At 40.5% G+C, this 25,494-nt stretch overlaps 1 protein-coding gene across 1 annotated transcript; it reads left to right on the forward strand.

The window, feature by feature from the left end:
• Positions 1-5,878: 5,878 nt before the first annotated feature.
• LOC148010466 (pentatricopeptide repeat-containing protein At2g39620-like) lies at positions 5,879-9,811 on the forward strand. The gene is made up of 2 exons (XM_087672088.1): positions 5,879-6,215; positions 6,305-9,811. Exon 2 carries the CDS (start codon positions 6,655-6,657, stop codon positions 8,878-8,880), a length of 2,226 nt encoding a protein of 741 aa, XP_087528214.1. The 5' UTR covers positions 5,879-6,215; positions 6,305-6,654; the 3' UTR covers positions 8,881-9,811.
• The last annotated feature ends 15,683 nt before the right edge of the window (positions 9,812-25,494 follow it).

Consider the following 25,494-nt stretch of genomic DNA (forward strand, 5'->3'; position numbering starts at 1 on the left):
AATAAGTGGACCGGTCATTACTTGACACGTAGGATACGGACCATAAATGCAGATACGTGGCACAATCAGTATCGGACACGTGTCATGATTTACCTGGGTATATAAGTGGTCATTTGTCCGACGTGTACACTTTTCAATTCTCGAGCTCTTCGCTAGCAAAAAGGGGTGTGCCGATACGGAGCGAGGGCGTCCAAACGGTGAGCTCGTTTTCTCCTAATCGCGCCGTATCATTTTCTCATCTCCGATACGGAGCGAGGGCGTGCAAACGGTGAGCTCGGTTTTTCCTAATCGCATCGTATCGTCTTCTGATCTCCGATACGGAGCGAGGGCGCGCAAACGTGGTGGTCGGTTTTTCCTAATCACACCGTATCGTCTTCTGATCTCCGATACGGAGCGAGGGCGCGCAAACGTGGTGGTCGTTTTCTCCTAATCGCGCCGTATCGTCTTCTGATCTCCGATACGGAGCGAGGGCGCGGAAACGTGGTGGTCGTTTTCTCCTAATCGCGTCGTATCATCTTCTCATCTCCGATACGGAGCGAGGGCGCGGAAACGTGGTGGTCGTTTTCTCCTAATCGCGCCGTATCATCTTCTCATCTCCGATACGGAGCGAGGGCGTTGTTTCATTCTGCTTGCTTTGTTCATATCGCGCCATATCGGAATTGCTCATTTCGTCACTTTCCTCGCCAGTTTGTCTTTCAGTTATTGTCCTTCTGGTTGTTATTTTACCTTTTCTGGATGGCAAGGACAAAGCAAACTGCAAGAAGAGTGTATATAGATGGGAAGGACAGTGGGGGTAGAAGAAAGTTAAAATTTGATGAATCTAAGGGGGTAGAAGAAGCTGGTCCATCACAGGCTCCAGAGCATTTTACAACAGAAATCCCTCCTACACCAGGTGTTGTCCTTACATCTTCCATAAATGTTTCTTCACCTGAAGTTGAGGAAGCAAAGGATGAGGCTAACCCTGTGAAAGATTCATTCCCTACAATGGTACCTGAGCCCACATCTGCTGAAGCCACTGAACACCCCAAGCCACAGAAGAGGAAGAGGAAGTCCAGGTTCTTCTATATGCAAAGATGTTTCAGTGAGATCAGGAAAGCCCAGAGAGCTACACAGCATGTCATTCCAAAAGCTGCTTTTATAAGGGTGGTTAAAGAGATCTCTGATAGATTGTCTCAAGTGGCAACTGTCTCTGGTCTAAATAAGAAGTGGCAACTCTCAGCCATTCTTGCCCTGCAAGAGGCCGCAGAAGATTTTGTTATTGATTTCATGAACGACGCTTACATTGCTGCCGCCCATGCTCATAGGATCACCCTTATGAATAAAGATTTCAGCATCATTAGCAAAGTGAGGTATAGGTTTGACAAAGTCCTGAGGCCCTTGCCTTCCAATGATCAAAAAGCCTTTGAAATCCTTAACGTTCCCCCAAAATTGTCCAGGAAAGAGAAAAAGCTAAATGTTGAAGATGTTAGTGACCTTTACCCTACAAGGGGTGCCACCCAGCAAGAGGCTTTCTTGAGTGAAAAAAATCAGGAGGTGTTTGAAACTGAAGACGATGTTTACAAGAGGAAAGCCGCATCACTTGCTCCCGTCAACGGCGAGAGGATGGGCAAAGTGTATGGGCAGATTCTTGTGAATGTTGCTGGGGAATCTGAGGAGGAATATCTTAGTATATCTCCCGAGGACAAGCCCATGTTGGAAAAAAGGGATCTCCAACTATCTGACTCCGTGGTATTTTGTTGCATAAGGTAAGGTTTTTTGTTGCATAAGTTAAGTCTTTTCAATTATATTTTGGATGAAATTGGTATTGAATAGCTTTTGCTATTATCTGCAGGGCATTGGTGTCCTCTCTCACTCTCGATATCCGAAGAACCATATACATTGTTGATCCACTTCTCTCTGTGGGACTTTTTGCAAAATCTGGTTCTAATATTTCACCATTTTTTCATAGCTTCGATAGTGTGAGAAATTACCACATCTTTTTCCCTTATGTAGAAATGTATTTTTCTTTTACTGTAGAGGAGAATTTATGTTCATTTGCTTTCACCCTTCTACTCACCTCTTTTATGAATTTGCAGAGGGCATTGGAGTCTCATCTACATTAATTGTCTTTCAAGGGAAATTATCTTTATGAATTCTCTCAGCGGTGTTCACGGTCAAGCACGAATGTATGTTGGAAGAAAATTACTTACTTTGATTTCTTTTATAAATAATATTTTGAACTTACAAAGCTTCCTTTTGCAGTGCTGCTAGACTCGTTTCTACATTTTTGGATACAACATACGAGGATCTTGCTGATCCTCAAAGACCGTATACTTTTCTTCTACAAGAAGTTCCATTGCAAAGCGATGCGCGTTCTTGTGGATGGAGAGTTATCTCAAACATTTGCAGAACAGTGGATTCAAAGCTGTTACAAATAGAAGGAGTGAATGTAAGTTTATTTCATTTGATGTTTGTGTAACCCTTATCATGATTTCTTTTCACTAACTTATAACATTTATTCTTACAGTGTAGAGACTATCCTGAATCATATGTTTGGTGGATAAGGGAGAGATGCATCGAGCTGATTCTAGACAAAGCAATCACACCGTATGATCCTGACTCCCCTCTTCCTCCCAAAACTTCAATGGCAAAGGGCACAAGCAAGGGAAAGGTCAAGGGAAAGGGTAAGGACAATGGCAATGGTAAAGACAAGGGCAAGGGAAAAGGCAATGGGACCACTGCTGCAAAGTCTAAGAAAAAAGGAATGCCAGTGCTCTCTCCTCTTAAATTTGATCCATCCCCTCTTAAGCCCCAAGAAAGGAGACTACCTGTAAAGGTCAAATTTTTTCAACAATCAAAGAAAGGCCCTGTGAGGAAAAATATCTTTGAAGAAATCGATAAAGAATGAAAATAGCAAACATAAGCATACACGAGCCATTTTATTTTGGCTTTGTACATTTTTATGCAATTTTTGTACCTCATTGTGTAATGAAAATTTTCACTTGTAAATCGAATGTAATGTACATTTTATACACGAGCCTTATTATTTTGGCCTTGTACATTTTCATGCAATTTTTGTACCTCATTGTGTAATGAAAATTTTCACTTATAAATCGGATGCAATGTACATTTTATTTATACACATTCAAAAGGCGACTTGCTTCACGATAGCTTATGAAGTTCCCATTAAAAAATATCTTGAGGACAGTCTGTTAAGATAAATTCCTGCCAAGTTTTCATTCTTAAGGTCCCAAACTCACAATTGTGGGAGACAAACAACTCGTACAAAAGAAAGAGCGCTCGGCTCTTTTACCAATTGTTACACCATTCACTTTGAACTTATATCTAGGGGATGTATTGTCTAGCAATTCCAAGGTATCCCTCACATCTTTCAGACTCCAATTGGAAGTAACACTCACCTTCTTTACTTCTTCATGCGGAAAAACGTGCACCACAAGTTTATATGTTGTGTTCTCTGTATCAGAATCCAAGGGAACCCAAATACCCAATCTTCGTTTGTATCGCCTGTAATCAAAGGCCAAAGCAAGATTTTGGCGAGGGATACTGTAAGCCAAAGCCAAGGATTGAGGGCATGCACTGCACCTCAAGATATCACCTTTATGATCGCACTCTCTAGATTTCCAATGCATCCCTATAGTGTTGTCCAAATCCTCTTCCGAAAAGTTTCTACTTAACCAGGATACCTTCGTTCTTTGTAAATTTGCTGTTTTGAAGCAAGCGACGAAGATATGGAGGGGTACAAACCATGATAAACGTATTCTTCGTGAGATCCTTCCAACTGTCATGGACTTTTTAATATCCTGAGATATTTTGAATTTGAAACTCTGCACTGTTACCTTGTCAAGAATCTCCCAATTTAGAGATGAAAGACTTGGCAATGGCAAATCTTCGATATTCCCATACCTATCCGCTTTAGAGGGAACCACATACTGTGCATAATATATAAAAACCTTGCATTCACTATAAAAAGACACAGTTTGATCGGCATAAATAATGTCTGCCAATACCTTATGAATGGCATGGAAAGTCCCACTTAGGCTTTCCACAGGTTGCCATTCAATACTTGTTGACGGAAAGATATCTACAATGACGAACCGTTTATTAGAACTTGCATAAATGGAAAAGAATTATATACGTTATTCAACTTATAACTTACAATGTGTTTGTTGGGGAACACGTTCGTTTGGAGGCAAGTGCATATCCTTGACCATGTAAACATGTTGCACCTTAACAAACCAGCCTTCGGGCATAATTTTGAAGGCAATGATACGCCCCTTCCAGTGATGTTTTATATCTTCTCGTTTTCTTCTTTTCACCTTATGGGAGCCCTTGCAAGATGGCAGCATGGTAACCCAATCATTTACAGCAAAGGTTTTGGGCTCAAAATTTCCATCTACTCCCTGGCTATAGACTGTGCAAGAGTGTATTAAACGAGAAGGGCGCCTAGAGGAAGCCATGAAAAGAATGAAAGCGAAGAGAAAGAAGCTCAAAGAGGGGTGAATGAACTAAAAAGTAGCGCCAAGAACCCAAATGAGTATGTATTGGGCGCCAAAAACAATATTGAAAGATCTCCCGACTTTCAAAAAACTCATTATTAATTTCATCACATCTCTGTCATGTATTTTGTCAGATTTGTAAGTAAATAATGTCTTTGGGACTCCAAAACATGTCAGACTTTAGGGGTTTTGGCTAAAAAAGAAGAGAGAATCACGAAATGGACTCCACTATCTCTAAAAAAGAGGAGACAAGAATACCATATTCTTGCACACGTGGCGAACTCTCTTTGGCCCTTTCCTTAATCCCGTGATTAACAAAAGTGCATTTTTTGAAGCGTTTTTGGCCCTAATGATAATGCTAACCTAGATGGAGTCATGTGTTCCCCAACTTATAGTTTTTGGTCTAGACTAGAGACTAAGGAAAGGTTTGTACCTTTGCCAAACCTCCTAGATTTGTTTAGTAAGGGGGATGCCCCAACTGGGGTAAACTTTGTATTATTACATTATGTAGCGAGAGGTTAGTGAGTCTTGGATAGGAAGAAACTCTGAACTTGTAGAGAGTGTGATAGAAAGGATGAACCAATCCTCCTTAGGCTACTCCGAAAATCTTAGTACCCATTTTGGAGCCAGTTTATATGCCATAGAATGCACATCAAGGATCCCCAATCCTCCCTATTTCTTAGGGAGAGTGCAAATTTTCCAAGCCACTTTTTGGGTCTTGAATTGATTTGAATCTCCCCCTACAAAGATAATTGCAATAGAGAGACTCCAACTAGTATAAATGAGTGTTGGGGGGGCACTAGCACTCTAGAAAATACAAGCATGAGGGTAGAATGATGTGGTTTAGGACAATTATTCTAAAGATGTAACCTTTTTGGAGGTCAAGCATGTGGGTAGAATGATGTGGTTTAGGACGACTATTCTAGAGATGGAACCTTTCTAGAGGTCATTCCATTTGTCCAATTTACTTTGCATTCTGTCTCATTACCCACATTCGTCAGTGTTTCGTTGCTACCCCAAATCCCATTGATGTGCCCAACAATCTAAAAAGTGTGCCTTGTTTGATAGCCTTGCAACTTACCTCAAAGATCGAGTCAGGTAGATCAGTAATTAGGGTTTTACTAAACATTGACCATCTCAAGTCACCCTTGGCAAGGAGAGTTAGCGGCTAACCTAGTTGACTAAATCAAGGAACTTATCAATCAAGAGAATTGACAAGTAAAACCTGGTGGAGGCCTACCAAACGAGGCAATGCATGCAATAGTGGCTCTCAAAGAAACAGCCAACTTCACCAAGTGAACATTCCAACCAATGTTGCATGAGCAACTAAAAGGGCTTAGAAATCAGAGTAGGATCTAGAAGACCCTTGCCAAGGTATTGACAATCTAAAGACCCATCATGTGAGAAACAGCATAGGTCTCAAGGGCACATGGCATGCCTCATGCCTGTGATCACTACCCGTTCAAATTGTAGTTATGCCTGTCTTTCCTAGTGTTTCTCCTTTGCTCGATGCAAACAACTGTCACAAGGCAGTAAATCTGGAGATTTTGGGACACGATTCCGTGATCGTGTGGTCGCCTGGTATCTGCTATTCCGTCTTTGTGTACTTCTGGGAACGCCCTTAGAAGCGTTTGCTGTGATCGAGAAGCCTCCATATCCAGCACTGTGTTAATCTAGAGAGACTGCTACACATGATGGTCTGATCATACTTCTTTCGCGGTATGCTAGTTAATTTCTCGAAGAGGAACTGGCTTATGGTCGAGAGGCATCCCAGGGTACTGACTTATACTCGCTTTCTGTTAATCTAGAGAGACTGCTGCACATGATGACCCGATTGTCTGGAAGCATGCGGGTCAATGTCTCCAAGCGTGGTGGTTTGTGATCGAGAAGCATCCAAGGGTACTGACTTATATTGGCACTCTGTTAATCTAGAGAGACTGCTGCACATGGTGACCTGATCAGGCCCCCTGGAGGAATGCTGGTTGTAAGCATCCAGACATGGCGTGGCATCATATCCTGGCTTGGATGGCTTGCAGCAATTCCTTGTCATAGAGTGAATAATTGCACTATGCTTTGTTACCTTGCAAATCCTGTAGGGATCTTTGTCAACTCCTGAGACAGATGTGACTTCCTAGCTTAGCTCAGGCAAGGGAACCATATGCCAGCAGGTGGAGGACCCAGATATGGCAACCTCCACCTCTCTTGCTCCATCCTGCAAACCATATGTCAGCAGCTTCAGGACACAAGCATCAAAACCTGCATCTCTCTTGCCCAGTTGTGCGGTGAAGAAAGAGCCTTGTCTAATGGCAAGCTTGTTCATGCCCACATGATTGAATCTGGATATGAAACAGACATGTACCACACTAATGTTCTCGTCGAGATGTACTGCAAGTGTGGGGCCATGGTAGAAGCTGAGGCAGTGTTTTCCCGAATGCATCAACAGGATGCATTTTCATACAATGTCATGATTGCTGCATATGCCCGTGAGGGTAATGACACAGAGGCTATTTGCCTCTTTCAGCTCATGAGATCGTATGGGGTCCAGCCCAATAAGTTCACCTTTGTTAGCATTCTCAGTGTGTGCATGAATGATTCAGCCATAGATGTTGGTCATTGGACACACACACATATTGTCATGCTTGCATATGAGCCTGATGTTGTAGTTAGCACTGCACTTTTGAACATGTACTCAAAGTGTGGTATGCTGCAAGAAGCAAAGATGATGTTTAATAACATGGACTCCCGAAATGTTGTGGCATGGACAACTATGATCTGTGCATTTGCCCAGAATTATGAAGGTAGGAATGCTCTTCTGCACTTTGATTTAATGCAGCACCATGCTGAATTGCCTAATAAAGTGACATTTGTTGCTTTGTTAGATGCATGTGCACGTCTAGAAGCCTACGTTGACAGTATGCAGCTGCTTGCTCGTGTTGTGGACACAGAAATTGAGAGTGACGTTGTTGTGGGCACTGCACTGGTAAACATGTTTGCCAATCTTGGCAAGTTGTCTGAGGCCCGCAAGGCCTTTGACAAAATGCCTGCTCGTAATGTGATCTCATGGAATGCCATGCTTGCAGCATACGCACATCATGGAGAAGGTCAAGCAGCCTTTGAACTCTTCGGTGAGATGCAAGAATTACGAGTGAACCCTGACAAGGCAACTTTTGTGTCTGTTTTTGATGCATGTGCCAGTAGTATGGCCCTTCACGAAGGTGTTAACACTCATGCCCAGGTCATGGAGTATGGTTTTGAATCTGATAGTGTTTTGGCAACTGCTGTTGTTTACATGTATGGTAAATGTGGGAGTCTAAGGGAGGCACACCAGGTATTTGATGCAATTGCTGATAGGAGTGCAGTGTCATGTAATAGCATGTTGGCAGCCTATGTCCAGCATGGCCATTGCAAAGAGGCTATTCAGCTCGTTCAGCAAATGCACATGGAAGGAATGATACCTGACAAAGTGACCTTCGTGACTATTCTTGATGCATGTATAGCAATCTCAGGTGTAGCTGAGGGGCAGCACTTCCATGCCCAAGCTGTCTGCAGAGGTTTTGTATCCGATATCACAGTCAATACTGCACTTATCAACTTTTATGGAAAGTCTGCCTTATTGGAAGTTGCAGAGGATTTATTCCATACTCTCCCTGAGAGGAGTGTGGTGACATGGGGTGCAATGATTGCTACATATGCTCAAAACGGCCAAGGGAAGAAGGCCCTTGATTTACTTAAGACAATGTATCAAAAACAGATTAGACCAGATGAAATTATTCTAGTAAGTGCAGTTGATGCATGTGCTAGTTTGGCAGCTGTTGATGAAGGTGAGCAGCTACATAATGAAGTTGTAATTAGTGGATATGAATCTGGTCTTATTGTTGCTACTGCTTTAGTTAATATGTATGGTAGCTGTGGAAACCTTCAAGCTTCACAAAGGATCTTTGATAGAATGTCTTCACGGAGTGTGGTTTCTTGGAATGCCATAATAGCAGCATATGCACAACATGGGCAAGGCAAAGAAGTCATGGGACTTTTCTATCAAATGCAAAGTGAAAGAGTAAGGCCAAACGAAATCACCTTTCTGAGTGTTCTAAATGCCTTCAGTCATGCTGGTCTTGTGAAAGACGGATTTGGTTTCTTTCAAACTATGATTCAAGATCACGGCATCACAGCTACTACAGACCATTACAGCTGTCTAATTGATCTCCTAGGAAGGGCTGGATTGTTGGAGGATGCTGAAGATCTGATCTTTGAGATGCCTCATCAGCCTACATTAGCGTCATGGGTTACATTACTTGGTGCTTGTGATCGTGGTGAACGTGCAAGCATGTCTTGGCTGGAACCTGAGGATGCTGTACCTAGTGGTGGCTGTCTAACATCAAAATAATTGCTGAGCAGAAAAGGGAGTTGAAAAGATTATCGGTTGTCTCAGTTTTGTCATCCACTTGAAGCTTTAGTTCATGAGGTCCTGGGTTCAGGCTTCTGATCCTTGAAGAAGGCATCAGCAATGACCATTATAGGACATTCTAGGAACTTAATATTGGGATCCACATGTGGGCCTCATGGAGTCATGTGGGCTCACCAATCAGAGCATCCATTTCCAGTTACCAATTGCCATATTCTTGAAGGGCAGTATGGACATGATAGGACATGATAGGACATTTTCTGGACAGAACCACTTGTGGGTTCATGGACTTGAGGTGTCTATTCAAGGCAACTAATGGATGGTGTTGATAGGACATTCAAGTTTAGTTGATGGATATGACATTCAAAAGGCATTTAATGGATGGAGCATGATAGGGCATGCAAGGCATTTTATGGAAAACCCACTCCTGTGTTTATGGACTTCAGGTGTCTGTTTCACAAATTGTCAACCATCAAGATACCAGATCCTTTGTGGACATGGTCACATCTTAAATTTAGCAACTCTGTGTGTGTGTGTGTGTGTGTGTGTGTGTGTGTGTGTGGTAATATAAATATAAATATATAACTATAAATCAATAAATATAACTATAAATATGTAACTACAAATTAATAAATATAAATATAAATATGAAAATATAAATCAATAAATATAAACACAAACACACACATGTATAGGGGATATTATGGACGTTTTGAGAATCCAGTTCCTATGTGGGTCTACCATGAACTTTGCAACAAATACTAGCTGAAACATCCCATTTGTGGGGCTGATCATTGAGATTCATCTACTGACTTGTTCCAAACTCTGAAGACACCAAATGTGGTAGTTAGGCATAGGACTCCAGCAGTGGCAGTGAGTTCAACAACTTCCCTCCTCAAAAGAGGCTCCTGATTCTTTCAAATGGGAGTACCAAACGAGTTTGTTCAAGAGTTTTCTACAGATTTTGTGATAACTGTCATATGGCAGTAAAATACATGATACAATCAAGTGACCTGCATGGCAATGTTTCTTAAGCAATAGAAGAGCTGCTAGCAACATGTGAGCTATAATATTATGTGATATAGACCCTCGATCAAATAGCTACATTAAGCAAGATGATTGGAGGCAATATCATAAAACCCTTGCTAACACTCCATATGACTTACCAGGTAGCTGGGGCAAAGGTTAATGAAAAATTTAGGGCTATGTTTTCATAGTGCCATTTCATGTTAGACCAAAAATTTGCCATAGATGCCTGAATATGCATGGAATGAGAATCATCCATCCCAAAAGCGAGCAACAGAGATCCGAAAGGTGATGCCCTCAAGCTAGAGATAGGATGTCAGACTAACAAGCCGTTATACCTAGGGGCTTCCCCCCAAAAAAGCATTCCATCCATTCAGGGATCCAACAGGACTCTCCCTAGGCATCAGAGTGGCTCGTGTAGTGCCCACACGTGATGGACCTACATTTTCCGTGTGTTTTTGTATGACATCTTGTCTGCAATATGCATGCATTGTTTCAGTCAACACATACACGTTCTTGAAGGAGAGGCTGTTTCAAGCATTGAATCCGTGCACTCTTGATTCTTTCTTGGGTGGTGACTGCCACCCTTGGCAGGTGTTGTCTGACATATGTTTCCCTTAACAAAATAACTGTAAGGAAAAGATTTAAGGGCAACACTAAGGTGGGATCTTGTCACAGGAAGAATTTTCCTCAAGTCTCTTGGTGCAAGTTTCCTAACAAATTTTTTGCCAAAATTCATTAGTGCACCATAAGCAACAAAGGTCTATAAAGTGACCTCATATTATTGGCTATATGGTTTGTAGCATAAACGAATTAGATGAAATAGTTTGATCAGAAGATCCTCCTCCAGTTACACCCCCAGTCCCCCGAATCGTACTATGATTCAGCATCCAGATACTAATAAACAGAGCTAGGAAATAGCTCTGTAAGTTAGGAATTATAAGAGGCCTTGCCTGATGATTGCAAAGCAGTTGACAAAGCAATCGCATAAACCAGCCATTAAACAGGCCTTTCACTGATGTTGATTTGATCGTGTGCTAGTTTTTATAGTCCTGGGACCGAGGTGTTTCTGTCTAGGAGGAAGATACTCAGGTGCTGCAAAATCTAGGTGGTTATAGCTTTCAAAGTGGTAGCTTAGATGGTTAAATCTTGAGGCTACAACCAAAAGCTTGTGGGTTTGAAGACTCTTTGACTACCATGGGTAGGATGCTTCCCTTTTGCATAAAGAGGGGTCTCACTGTTCACAATTAGGCTTTGGTAATACCAAGACTATGATGTCTAATACCAAGAGAGGTCTCACAATTAGGCTTTTTGAGCATCCAAGTTGTGGTGAGCAGTTCCCTAGATAGCCTATAGCACATCCATTGTGGTGACTTGATTCACCTTCAAGTGGTTAAGGCACACACTAAGTGCATCCAAGCTGTGGTGAGGAGTTCCCCAGCTAGCCTACAGCACAACCTTGTAAAAGGCCATCTTCATTTTAAGTGATCCTCATGATGCATATCCATGTGCTCCCAATAAGCATCTTGGTGACATCCATTGTGGTGATTAATTCACCTTCAAGTGGTTGAGCCACACACTAGGTGCGCCCAAGCTGTTATCATAAATTGTAGTGAGCAAGTTGTTATGGCAAATGGTGACGAGTCCATTTGGAGGCCATGGTTCTCAAACCATGTGCTAATGGGTCCATTGTGTTGTCAATTGAAGTAGATTGCATTGAAGCTTATAATGCCAATTGGGGGTGTTTATTTAGAGTCGAATCTTGTAGTTTAAGGATGTATGGGACTACCTAGATGAGGCTCTCAACCACCATGTGGAGCTAGTAAGTTGCTTTGTTGGCATGATATTGTGTTCAAAACACTTGTATTATACACCAATCGAAAACATCAAGATAGTCATTCTAGTGTCTTTGACCACTTAACCTCCATTAATCACATCCGATGCGCCCAAAGAAAGTTATGTGCCAAAGAAGTAGCTCCTAAAACCCTACAATAGTAATCCAAGATGTCTTGAAGCAAAATGAGAAACATTCCTTGTGAGCTTCATATGCTAAACTCCCAACTATCGAAGAAGTAGAATAATGACAATTTACAAAGGTATCCAACTACATTCATGAGTGAGAATCTTCCACACAGTTTTCAACCACCATTAGGATTACTCCTTATGCATCTAACCATTTCATGTTTGCATTGCATACCATGGTATGGAAGCCCATTCTTGAGGCTAGGAAGCCAAGACTCACCACAAAAAGACTAATAGACAAAAGAGGAGAAGAGGGACTACAAGAATGAGGCCACTGGGTTTGTGTTTCTATTTAAAACACCAATTATGCATGTATGTGGATGTTTGATAAAAACAAGTGTTCTTTACCTAAACCATGATGTTCAAAATGTGTGCATGTATGTTTATAGTAGGGTAATACATGCTAATAAGAAGGTTGTCACCAATGAAGTTAATATAAGTTGGCCTATCTTCATGCATGTAGCTTTTCTGGAACATCAAATCCAAATTCAATTGATTCATTTATCAACTTGCTTTGATGTTCTCTTATATAAGACAAAGTGTACTTTGGTTTTAAAGGTACCCAAATATTGCTAATGAAAATATCAAATATTAGAGTCAAAAGATTTATCTAGAATAATATATCTTGTAATACATATATATGCATCTTAGAAATTTTGTGTTTATAATTCACCAAAAATGATTAATATCATGAGCTCGTGATTTTGAAGACAAATGAGTGTACCTATATGTACTTATTTAAATGCATGCATGTGAGTGAATAAAACTTGGTAAGCTTAGAGACCCATCACACCTAGAGGCAATGGGGCTTACAAGCTTTGCATGCAATGTTTCTATCCTCATTATTACACCACTCACATAGCAAATAGTTTTTAGAAGAAATGACAAAAGCAAGCTTATTCCTAGTGTTAGGTATGATGAGTGGATTGGGTGTAACGAACAACCCAAATTTGCCATCGATGAATCACAAACATTACTCCTACTAGCATTGCATTAACACTTCGATTTTAGCACAGTCTAGCCAATGTAATCCACTATTAAGGAAACCTTACTCCCCTATTCACACAGAGTGCAACCTTGTGGCAGTGGGGGGAGTGGGGTCTCCTTACCCCTACTCCACCTAGGTATGACCAAACTCTTACGTGTGTGTGTGTGTGTGTGTGTGTGTGTGTGTGTGTGTGTGTGTGTGTGTGTGTGTGTGTGTGTGTGTGTGTGTGTGTGTGTGTGTGTGTGTGTGTGTGCGCGCGCGTGCGCGTGCGCGTGCGCGCCTGAATGAGTGCGTGCGTGCATGTGCGTGTGCGTGTGCATGCACGTGCACGAATGCGCGCACACGTGCATGATATTAAACATAAGAAAGAGAAAAGAGGGGCCCTTATTGTTTAATGAAAGAGACAAAATTATAAAGATGATCCCATAATCCATTACTTGTGTTGCACTCAAAATTGTAACCATTGTAGAACTTTTTTTATTTTCTTTTTATAATGAAGTTTCTACTTTTTTGTGAAAGGTAGAGTTCAAATGGAAATACATAAGTAAAAGCAAGAGCCAAGCAAGAGTTATGGCGAATGGAGCAAGAAAGCAAGAGAGAGACACACCATATGTGGGAATTCTAGCAATCACAATGTGTAACCAACCTTCCCTTATTCAATTGTCACTAGAAGAATAAAAAATAAAGTAACAATGATGGGTGCCCATCACTTGTAGTATACCGGTGTGCAATCACAATATCTATAGTAAATATAGGGTGGCGTAGGCATAGGTGCCCCAACAACCTCCCACTTAAAGGTGAATATACCTCGAGTGAGAAAAAAATGACAAAGTACAAATGTACATAGAGTACAACAAGATGAGGAATAGATGTCATCTCATCCTACCCCATCATCTTCTTAAGGAAAGCAAAAAGGTTCTGTTGAGAGACTTTTAGTGAGAAAATCTATAGGATTCTCATTAGTCGAGATCTTGATAAGCTCAATAGAGTTGTCCTCTGCCACCTTCCCAATGAAGTGATAGCGCACCTCAATGTGCTTAGTTTTTGCATGGAAGATTGAATTATTGTGGCCAACTAAATAGCACTCATAGAATTCGAATGCAACAGTAATACCAAGATCCGCCATACCAAACAGCCTAACCATAGGGCCTCCTTGCAAGCCTCAGTGGTTGTAACATACTCTGCCTCAGTATAGTAGATAAGGCCGTGTATTTATGCACTCTAGACATCCAAGAAATAACACCTCCAGCAAAAGTAAAGACATACCCAAAGGTGGACTTCCTACTATTTGCATGTCCTACATAGTTGAAATCAGTGTAACCGATGATTGTAGTATCCTGGCCACCATAGCAAATTCACATATTTGTAGGTATCCCAATGTCACTAACCACATTTAGCCATATAGAGTACCACAACTTCTAGTGTAGATGTTATGTCAAGGCAAGTGGCTATCATAGTATATATGGAACTGCCCACTATATATGTATAAGAGATCTTGGCACGAATGCATAAGGGATCTTGGCCATCTCGGCCTTTTGCTTATTTGACTGGGGACAATTGTCCTGATTGACCTTCACATATGGGAAGATAAAGGATAACCAATAGGCTTAACATCCTGCATATAAAATCACTCAAGCACATTCTGTATGTATGCATGTTGTGACAAGTAAAGAAGCCCCTTAGAGTAATGAAACATGATGCACATACCAAGAATATGTAAAGAGTGCCCCATGTTCTTTATCTCAAAGCTCTTCTCTTGAGCTAAGTCTTCAAAGCATTCATCTCATCATGAGCTCTTCTAGCAATTAACATATCATCTACATAAAGTACTAAGATAGTAAGGCTACCATCACGAGCCTTCTTCATGTATAAACACGGATCCATTTCATTGTGAGTTTATTCTTGCGAATGTATGAAAACATCAAACTTATGGTACCATTCCCTAGGTGCCTACTTAAGGCCATAAAGGTTTTTTCTCAACTTGCACACTAGGTATCCCTTGCCCTTTTTCATAAAGCCCTAAGGCTACTACATATAGATATCCTCATGCAAGTCCCCATGCACAAAAGCCATTTTTACATCCATTTGATAAAGATCCAAATCTAACTATGCATTCAAGGCCAAAACTAATCGTAAGATAGTCATCTTGACTACAGGAGAAAAGACTTCATCAAGTCAAGTAACATGCTCCTACTTAAAACCCTTACCAAATAATCTAGCCTTATATGTCAACTTAGGGTGTCTAGGGATACTCTTCAACTTGTACACCCATTTACATCGCAATGCATGTTCTCCACTAGGCAACGGGATCAAATCCTATGTATGATTTTTTTGCAATGAATCAAACTCAAACTACATGACCCTCTCCCAAGAGTGACTATCACCTATATATAGCCTTATCATATGTAAAAGGCTTACCAAAATTTATCACCATAACGTAGTCCATAAAGGGTTGAAGTCTATCTCTAGAGACTGCGGCAAAATAGGTTGTGACACCCATACATCCTATCTAACATCATGATCATGGGCCACTGGAGCATTAGCTCTACAAGATGTCTAGCTAGTTTTACAGTAACAAGAGGCTCCTCTTGAAAGATCACCGTATGTACGTCAACTCAACCTACTTATGCATCTTCTCCTCATGGAAAACAATATCATGGATACGAATGACCTTTCTAGCATGTGGATCCAATAAGCGATAGCCCATCTCACCTACATTCCCATAACCAAGAAAATGCATTTTAGTGACTTAATATCCAACTTATTGTGTTCATCTTTAGGAACATGGAAAAAATCCTAACATCCAAAGACACGCAAATATGCATATGGCAAAGGATTGTTAGACCATACCTCCTCTACAATCTAACAACCAATAGCAATGCATGGAGATTTTTTTATCAAGTTTATAGCAATAGCGATTACCTTAAACTAAAAATAAAGCAATAAGCCTACCTGGCTAAGCATACTACACGAACTCTCTCCTAAATCATCGTGTTCATGCACACTACAACACCATGATGGGATGGGGTGGAAGGGGTGGTCAATTGATGCTTAATACCCCACTCATCACAAAATTGCTAAAATGCTTTAGAGACATATTCACTCCCATTATCTGACCTTAGGAATTTCAGCCTATACCCAAATTAGTCCTCAACAAAAGTAAGCCAACGTTGAAAGGTAGCCAATACATCTAATTTTTACTCTATGGAATATGCCCAAATCTTATGCAAATATTCGTCAATGAAAGTCACAAAATACTTCACACCACCTAGTGACTAACAAGGCATGGGATCACATATATCAAAATGAACAAGATCCAAAGGCTCATCCATGCACATAATACCACACTTCTTATGAGAACTACATGTCTGTTGCCATAAAGATAATGATCACATGAATCAAAATATTTGTAGTCAAGGAGCAGAAGTACTACAAACAAGAAAGCATTTTCATTTCTTTTAAGAACGTGTGTCCATGTATGATGCCATAAAGATACATGTGCTATATTAACTACATCCAAAACATGGTCAATAGACCTAAACACAAGCAAGGTACCAGCCTTGGCACCTTGAGCAAGGACAAGATTCCCACAAGTGATCTTACAACGCAGAATCACGAAAAGATACATGATATCCTACATCATCCAATTGTCCATCAACAGAGAGTAGGCTTTTGGTCAAAGCCAAAACATCGTGTTTCTCATGCACAAAAGTGTTGCTTGGAGCAAATTCTAGTCTAGCATCACTAATGCCAATAATATCCAATGCCAAAATATTTTTTTATCTCATAGAACATGTCATGTTGCGATAGGAATGAAACAAATCCCTATGCAGGGTAACATGGAAAGAAGCCCTCAAATCCAATACCCAACACTAAGAAACAGTAGATGAGGCATCAAACAACAGACTAACATCAAGAGAAGAACCTGCCAAGATGTAATCATCATCAAACTTAAGCTTCACACCATTTATCTCCTCAATTTTCACACTGGACTTACTAGGAACAAAGCTACAATTATCAAACTTATCATGCACTTTAGCCTTGTCCTTCTCCTTGCGCTTATCATTGCGCATCTTATGGCACTATGGCCTAATATGACCCTACTTTCTATAGCAATGACATGTAAGAGAAGCTTTATGACCAAGGGACTTACTACGAGACTATCTGCGAGACTAAGACCTATGTGAGTCTCTACCATGACGGCAGTCATTACCACCCTTGCCATCATGTCGGCACCTAATAGTCAATGCATGAGAAATATTGGCTACATCCACATTCTTCCTATTTATCTTCTCTATGACTAAGACACCCTCAACATCCTAGAGTTTCAAACCATTCTTAGGCATATTAGCATAGTATGGAAAGTATCACAAGCAAGAACAAGGGAGGAAGATTATCCTTAAACTCAATGCTTTGCAAAGTCATCTGGCTAAAAATCAAGTGAAACTCATTCAAATTCACAGACAAAGTAGTCGCTTCCTTTATAGAAAGATCAATTAGCTATTTCAAGCAATACATCTATGAAGCATGACTTTGCTTGTCATAAAGATTATGTATCTTTTCCTATAACTGCCAAGTATTATCCTCAGGTACTACAACATTGAAACAAACATGTTTAGACAATGGGAATATAAGAGTGGATTTGCATAGCTCATCCAACCTATCCCAAACATCATGATCCATGCCTTCCGGCTTTACACTCTTGGTTTTCAATGGCTTAATGTGCTTCTTTTGAACCAATACCTGCAATATCTGCATCTTCTGATAGGTGAAATTTGTGCCATCAAGCTTTTCAATATTGAAAATAGAACTATCATTTGAGGAACTAGCCATAATGATAGTATACCATTGCAAAATCCAAGAGAATGGACTATTGTAAATTCTTGCAAATCAGCCCCCAAAACTCAACCAAAACAAAGGAAAAATAGGAGAGAATATCTAAGTATAGAGCTATCCACCAACTACAAGCAACAAACTATCAAAGTACAATGTCTGCTCTCCAAGACAATGCTGAAAACTATAATTACAATGCTATTGAAATAAAGACAACGATATATGTCAATCCAAATGTGGAAAAATAGCCAAGAAAGCAAGCTTCCACTACCAGGGATATCTGAATAGCAACTAGGATTCACAAAATGCAACTAGCATTTACTAAGCATAGATCACCAATATACCAAGACTATCATGAACTGAAAGTATTAGTAAACCATACGGGCTACTGACAAAGGTAAGTGTCAATGTCCAAAGCATACGGAATCAAATCAGCCCACAAGCGCATTTCTAAGCACAAGCATATCATCCAGACACCAAAATAGCATCAGTGAGGCATTAAATATGCATAATGAAGCTCATTGTTTGTTTGCTTTCTAAACTAGTACTAGTATGTCCTATGTAAAATGGAGATTTGAAAACTATAGAAAATCAACTATCTAAGTGCTCAAATCTGTAACTCTCATCGTGCTCTTCATTTCTAGCTATAGAACACCTAAATCCGATATTGTATGAAAAAGGTATAGCCAAAATATGAATGTGATATGAAGTTGCCATAATTGGCCATGACTTCTGCAATATGCTCTGTATCCACTCAAAATGGATAGAATGGATGCTCCTCAACTTAATAAGCACTAAATAAGGCTCTAAGCTAAGCCCTGGGAAGCTCCTCAACAAGCCAAAACAAGTCGAGAAAAGGGAAGACTCAATGCATAGCTCAAGACGAAGAAACAATGGTTACCATGAAACATTGAGCTCAAACTTTGAATCTAGACTAAAGCAAAGGATGAAGAAGCTTCTCGAATGTCCACTGAAAGAATAAAGAATAAAGTGCAAATGATGGGCACGCGTGACCACTAGTGTATAGGTGTGCCATTAATGTATAGTAAATATAGGGCGGCATAAGAATAAGCCCCTTTACCCTTAACATTTTGTATTTAAGCTTTACCCCTAACTAGAGTAGTTCAATGGAGTATCAAGATTTTAATAAGAAAACTCAAAGAATCAATGTTTCAACATGAACCTATCATTTATGTGCTCTAGAGCTAAGCAAAGCATTAGCATTCATACCCACACTCGTGTCTGGCACTGACAACTCTACTAGCTAAAATGTGAGCATACGTGCTTTAACATTCGTAGTCGTGTGCCTAGGTTTGTACACTACAAGATTAAGTAGAAATTAAACTAGGATTTTCATCCACCTTGCCAATAGCAAAGGCACATCTAGTGTGTAAAACTATGAATGTTGAAACACGTGCTCAAATAGACTAGTCGTGTTGCTCAGAATAATACGCACGTGGATCGTGAATGTCCCTCATCACAGGGACGCTAAGCGAGATGATGAGAACTCAAAATAAATTCATGGATGTATACTTGTTGTACATGTTGAAGACCATAATAAAAGAAGATGTTGTTCAATTATTGTTGATTAGGAGCATAGTAAAGCAGAGAGTTCACTTGTCCTTCTTTCGAGCTGGTTTTTAAAAATTCTTGCCTTCAAGAGAGAGATTAGATTGACATGGTTTTTTTAAAAATGGGTTTTTGAATATATTATTACATAAAGAATCCATAAGCTTTAAGCACATGACATCATGGATATGATGCTAAGCTCAAGAAGGAAGTTTGCTAGAGGAGCATAAGAACTGAGCCTTCAAGTATTGCAATTAAATGGCTAAGTGGAAGGGCTTGAAAACATCTTCAACAATACAAATATTTTGAACAAAATCTTCCACTAGGATTGTCAATGTCTCCTGCATTCGTAGTCATTGTTTGTATTTGGAGCCATGGAAGGCAAAGATGCATCACAAGAAAGGGAGTGTATTGCAACTGCGGAGTTGCGAGATGTCCAAAGGCCTGATGAGAATAAGGCTCTATTGCAATTGTTCCTTTTGGAGACTAAGGGATGAATCCGCGGACGCTGCTCAGCGCAGGTTGTGAAAATGGAGTTTATTTTGGATGATGCCAAGGAGGATGGATCGATACTTAGAATGGAGAGGAGGGTGGCTATGGCAGAGTGTGGCTAACTCTTCATCATCTTGTCGTCCGCTTTGCTCCCCTCTTAGCTACATCATATGCTACGTCCCGTCCTTCGTCACACACATCGACTCGTGTCGTCTGACCTTCTTCCTCACGGCTTCATCCTCGTTACCCCTGTTGCAGTCTTCTCTTCCTTGAATTTATCTCATCAATAGCTTTCGCAGCATCTGGATTACCATCTTGCAGTTGCGGTATACAGACGAGTGCTCTTAGCTTCTTCAGAGAAAATTACAAATATCTGCTCAAACATCATATTGGGGAATATGGGAATTTCCCATAAGTTTGGGACACATGGTCGAATCTTTGGATTTGTCATAACTTGAACAGTATAACTCCAAATTGAACACTCTATAGCTCAATAGATTCCATTTTTCAAGCGCTTTCCAATTATAGGTCACATCTTATGGTTTTGAGAAACTTATGGGCATGTTATCCGGGTGCCACCTTTTTAGTATTCAAAAAATGGGATTTGGGAGATTCCCAAACTCACTAATATTGTGTTCTCAGAGGAATTGGCGCGCTTAGACTTAATGATGACGAGGTCGTCACGCTTCGGCTTCTTGCCAAACTTCCCCCTAGACTCGTCCTTGCTCATGGAGATCACGAAGTAGGCCACCCCAAAAGGCTTCATCGATCGTCTCAACCTCCACCTTTTCTTCTTCCGCTTCGTTGCCTCCCTTGTTCTTCGGTCCGTGTCTCCTACTGCAACTTTGCCCCTTTGTTCAATCCCTTTTCCCAGCATTTTTCTCATCCTCTATCACCTCTATCACAGCAGCAGCGTTTGCCGATGATCTCTCTATGTCTCCTCCGAGCTCCTCCTTCCCTTGTCGTTCCCTTCGTCGTTATTTATAACAGATCATCACCTCCAAAAAAAAAACTTAGAAAAGCTTTAAAATAGCATTATGGTGATGTTAATTGTTTTCTATGTTTGAGGCATTGAAGGAAAGCATCCTCTTTTCATGTTAGAGACTACGTCATCCTTAGATCGTTTTCAACTATAGTTGCTAACCAGACCCTGCAATCGTGGATAAGTATCTTCACATAGTCTCCAAATTCTGCAAACCACATTGCCACCCCTTCCAATAATAACGTCAATTTTTGTAGGACACAACATACAAATCATAAGCTCTCTTTCAGCAATACCATTGGATCAACTTGAATGTATGGGATATACATTCTTAGAACCACTACGGCCATAGTGACCCATCATAGAGCCACCTAATGAGAATAAGTAGAATGATGTAGGTGACCACTAGAAAGTGAGGCATACTGAGTGTACATTGGAGGTCTATGCACCTTATCATGAGGATTGTCATAGAGCATTGATGAAATAACATGCAATGTTTTTCTTACAAGGGCAGGAGTCCCATACAATTGCATTAGATCATTGGTGGAGAAGGCACATGAAGAAAGATTTGATTTGTGCAAGCATGACACAAATCTGAGCTGCAATAACCTTTCTCATTTGATAAATAAACCGACCTCCTCTACCAATAAGTCATCTGATTTCGCTATCTTGCACTTATATTGCGAGAGCGATCATCATCTTTACACACAATTTGAGAGGCAAATAAAGCTCTTATTGTATCTAATGTTCCAATCTGATAGACAACTCAATGTTTTCCACTTCCGAAGTTTTGAAAACAACCTCTTTTGATGTTTTACAAAACCAACAATTCCAAGCACATTTTTTTCTTGATGGTTACATTGAAAGAAATTATTTCCCCATTGGTAAAGCCAGTCAAAGTATCTTACCAAGAGTTCAGCCTCTCCAAAGCTCTAATACACAAGCAAAGTCCAAAACCAAGCCTTCAAAAGAGTAACATGTTTTTCCATGCAATGTGCCCTATTGAGAATATGTTTTGAAAAAGAACTTCATGCCCAATCATTCGTGCAGTTTGCAAATTAGAATCCATGCTATGCAATCAATCGAGCGATGCTCCACACAAAAAATTATGAATGCATTGAAGAATTTGTGCCTAGCCTAACTACATGTGCTCGTGCATCATGGAAATGCAAACACAAAAGATACACACAACGGAAAATAAACTCATAATAACACTAACTAAAGAGTTCAAAATCCTAGAAAAAAAATCCACCCTCAGGTTTGCAGTGGTAGACGTGCAGTGTCACCACATCCACCCGCTCCAAACCTGCACATCCTTCGGATGGGCCACAGCCACCCATCCTCATCACCGCCAAGCTCGACGGTCAATGCAATCTCTTCATCTTCTGTAAAAGCATCTTCAACGTCCACATCTTCATCTTCATCATCTCTTGGCTCAAATCCATCATAAATCGCATCATCCAACTTCTCAACTACATAGACTGTATCATCTCTTCTCTTGAACAGTTTGATTCTCTTCCCTACAATCGAAATCCACAAGGTCGTACCATCAAGCTTTGCTAAGGAATATGTAGCATTTTCATGAACATGTTGCACTAAATAGGGCCCAAACCATCATCTGGAAACCTTGCGAATAGCATTATACTGGTTGTCTAGACTGTTGTCATATACCAATACTCGATCTCCTTCCTTAATCTCTTTAGGCCTCAATCTGTGTCTGCTATCAATGTGGAATTTGTTGTGAATCCTAGCATCTTTGAGCTTTTGAATTGCTCTCTCAATATCAAGTCTTCTCTCCAACTAGCGAATACAAAGATCCAAAAGATTTTCTCTTGTCATTTCTTCTTGCTGCCACGATAAAGCACTCCAAGTAAGTGTGCAAGTCTCTAAAGGCATGACTGGCTTCTGCCCATACATCAACTCAGCTAGCATATATCTTGTAGTCACACTGTGAGTAGTGCGATCGACCCACAATGCATAAAGCAACAACCTAGGGCCACTCCCGAGTCCGTCCACCTCAAGCTTTGGCCAAGGCTTTCACAATTGGCGGATGACCTCTTTCACTCGTCCCGTTGCCTTTTAGATTATATGCCAAAGTCAAAGCAAGTTTAATGTCAAGGCGAGAGACAAACTCCCTAGCCTCATCAGCATCTAACTCACCCCTATCTACAGTAACTTTTCCAATACATCCATACCTGCAAATAACATCCTCCAATAAAAACTTACAAACAACTGAAGTGGATTTTGTTCGTAATGCTCTTCCTTCCACTTGGCTTGTGAGATCTTCTCATGCCAAAATAATGTAGTGCATCTACCATAAACCAACAGGCATAGTAATCAAATCAGCCCACTTGTAATGATTGATCTTCTCATAGTTTTCCCAAACAGCTCGATGCCCAGCCCAAAGACTTTCATGGAATTCTTTATTGATCCGCGCCTGTGAGGCTCTATCACAAACAACTCTCAATGGCTATCCTCCTCGCTTTCGTGGATGCTTCCAAAGTAGCCCATTTCGTAAGAAGAAACCATAAGCTTTCCTTCTAATATTCCTGAAGTCTGCATCAGTCCATCCATCCTGTCTAGACATAGTACTCAAATAACAACCAATCTATAAATACTCTCCTGTATACAAAGACTCATCAAAGCTTTCCAAAGCAGACACGAGACAAATATGATCAGCATGCATGGCTGAAAGATCAACCACATCATCAGCATCATCAATGCAAGAAAAATCCATATCATCATACCTTGCTGGTGAAAGCATATCAACTACTAGGTTGTCTTTACCTGCTATGTGCATGACTAATTCATGGATTTTATGTATCCAATCCACCTAAGCATGGCAATATCTGGAGTAGAACAACTTGTGATCATTCCTAGAATAGGCAAACAATCAGTCTCAACCACCACAGCAGCTCCAGTGAAGTACTCTCTGTCATTCTTGAGAGCCGTGACAACTCCCAAGAGCTCTCTCTTAACCTATGAATACCTTCGTTGCCATTCATTTAGGACTTTCGCTCCAAACCGAATACCTATTCCCATCTGCATCGTCTTGGCCAACAGCCCAATCCAAAGCCGATAAGACTAGTATCAACCGTAAGAACGATAGGTCTCCCATACTCATAATTTGCCTTTCAAAGAGTCAGAGCAGCTCTCAATAATTTCTTCAGTTTCTACATGGCTTTAGTATGTTTTATCTCCCAAGAAAAACGTTGCCCTTTTCTCAAGAGTTGGTAGAGATCATCTGCAATATGAGCAAAATGAGGAATCCAAATAAGATAAAACACACAAGCTCCAAGAAACCTGTGAACCTTCGAAGTAGAAGAGCAAGTCTCCGTAATCTTCTCTATGGCATCAACCTTCCCAAGAGAAGGATTCCTGCCATAATATCCACACATATGTCCAACAATCAAAACTTCTCTAACTCCAAAAATAGACTTTAACCCTGACAAGGTCAAATTCACTTCTTCTAGTGTGCAAAGAATCTTCTCAACATCTCTAATATGTGAAGCCACAAAGAATCTGCATCCATGGTCATCTAAAGAATCATCTTTTCCTTCTTTCGAACATCCCTTGATAGGTAAGTCATCAACGAAAGGCATAGTAAGCTCAAGAATAAAATCTCATAGAACCTTGTTCATCCCATTCATCATATGAGTAACCTAATTAATAGCTCCTTGAGGAAGCGTACACATTCGGACAAGGCCTAAGGGTGTCTTCATTATAGTCGAATTTATGCTCTCATGGGCAAGCTAGAACTTATCATATCCGGAATAAAGATCACCAAGTGAATAGATAGCACGTCCAGCAAAAGCTTCGACAAACTCATCTACAATAGGTCCTGCACCAACATTTCGAATAGTGACCTTGTTTACTGGTTGTAGGTTGTGTATGAATCTGAGTGTCCCATTCTTCTTAGGAACTGTGAACCATCTATTGGAATATGGAGCTGAAGATGGTTCTAGAATCCCCATTCTGATCTACTCATACAAAAGCTCTCCAATTTGGGCAAGTGAGCCCTCGGCACAGAAATAGGCCATAGATTCCAAGGGACATGCGGAATGGTAAAAATAACCATAGGTGTCACAACCCTAGGATCAACGCATCCAATCTCATGTGGAAAGAAAGCAAAAGCTTTTTCATGTCTGCATACCATCTCTTCAAAACATTTTACCTCTTCAAGAAGCAGAAAATCTTCTATCCCAATCTTCATATCTTTCAATGTCTCAGTTGAAAACTTATATACAATACCTACAGGATCTCGCAAAGGAGGTTGCATAGTGGCTCTCCTAATCATCTCGTCACTGTCCAAAGATAGTGGTCCTGCAACTAGTCTGCCCTTCTTGTCAACTATCTGAACTCTAGCTTCATTGCTACAACCTGCAAGTTTCACCCCTCGATGAAAATACCCTGGTAAACACAAATTTTTTTGTGTATAAACAGCAACACCCAAAACTTTTTACTGAAATATGTCAGCGAAGAACACTTTTTGTTGAGAATCCTCAGCACCCAATTTCTTTCGAAGCATGAAATTATCGATTTCGCAATGTATCGCCAATGAATGGACCTATAAGACATATGACAACTCTTGATTGTTAGCATTTAGCAATACCGAAAGTTCTTTCATGGTATCTGAGCATGAAAGGCCATCATAGAGACCATCTATTCGGACTTCTTCCTGCAA

The sequence above is a fragment of the Lygodium microphyllum genome, chromosome 29 (assembly GCF_053477565.2).
Source record: "Lygodium microphyllum isolate KBCC chromosome 29, Lygodium_microphyllum_v1.1.10, whole genome shotgun sequence".
Classification (NCBI taxonomy): Eukaryota; Viridiplantae; Streptophyta; class Polypodiopsida; order Schizaeales; family Lygodiaceae; genus Lygodium; species Lygodium microphyllum.

Coding starts and splice junctions, on each gene's coding strand:
- LOC148010466 (XM_087672088.1), top strand. CDS start 6,655: ATGCCAGCAGGTGGAGGACCCAGATATGGCAACCTCCACCTCTCTTGC.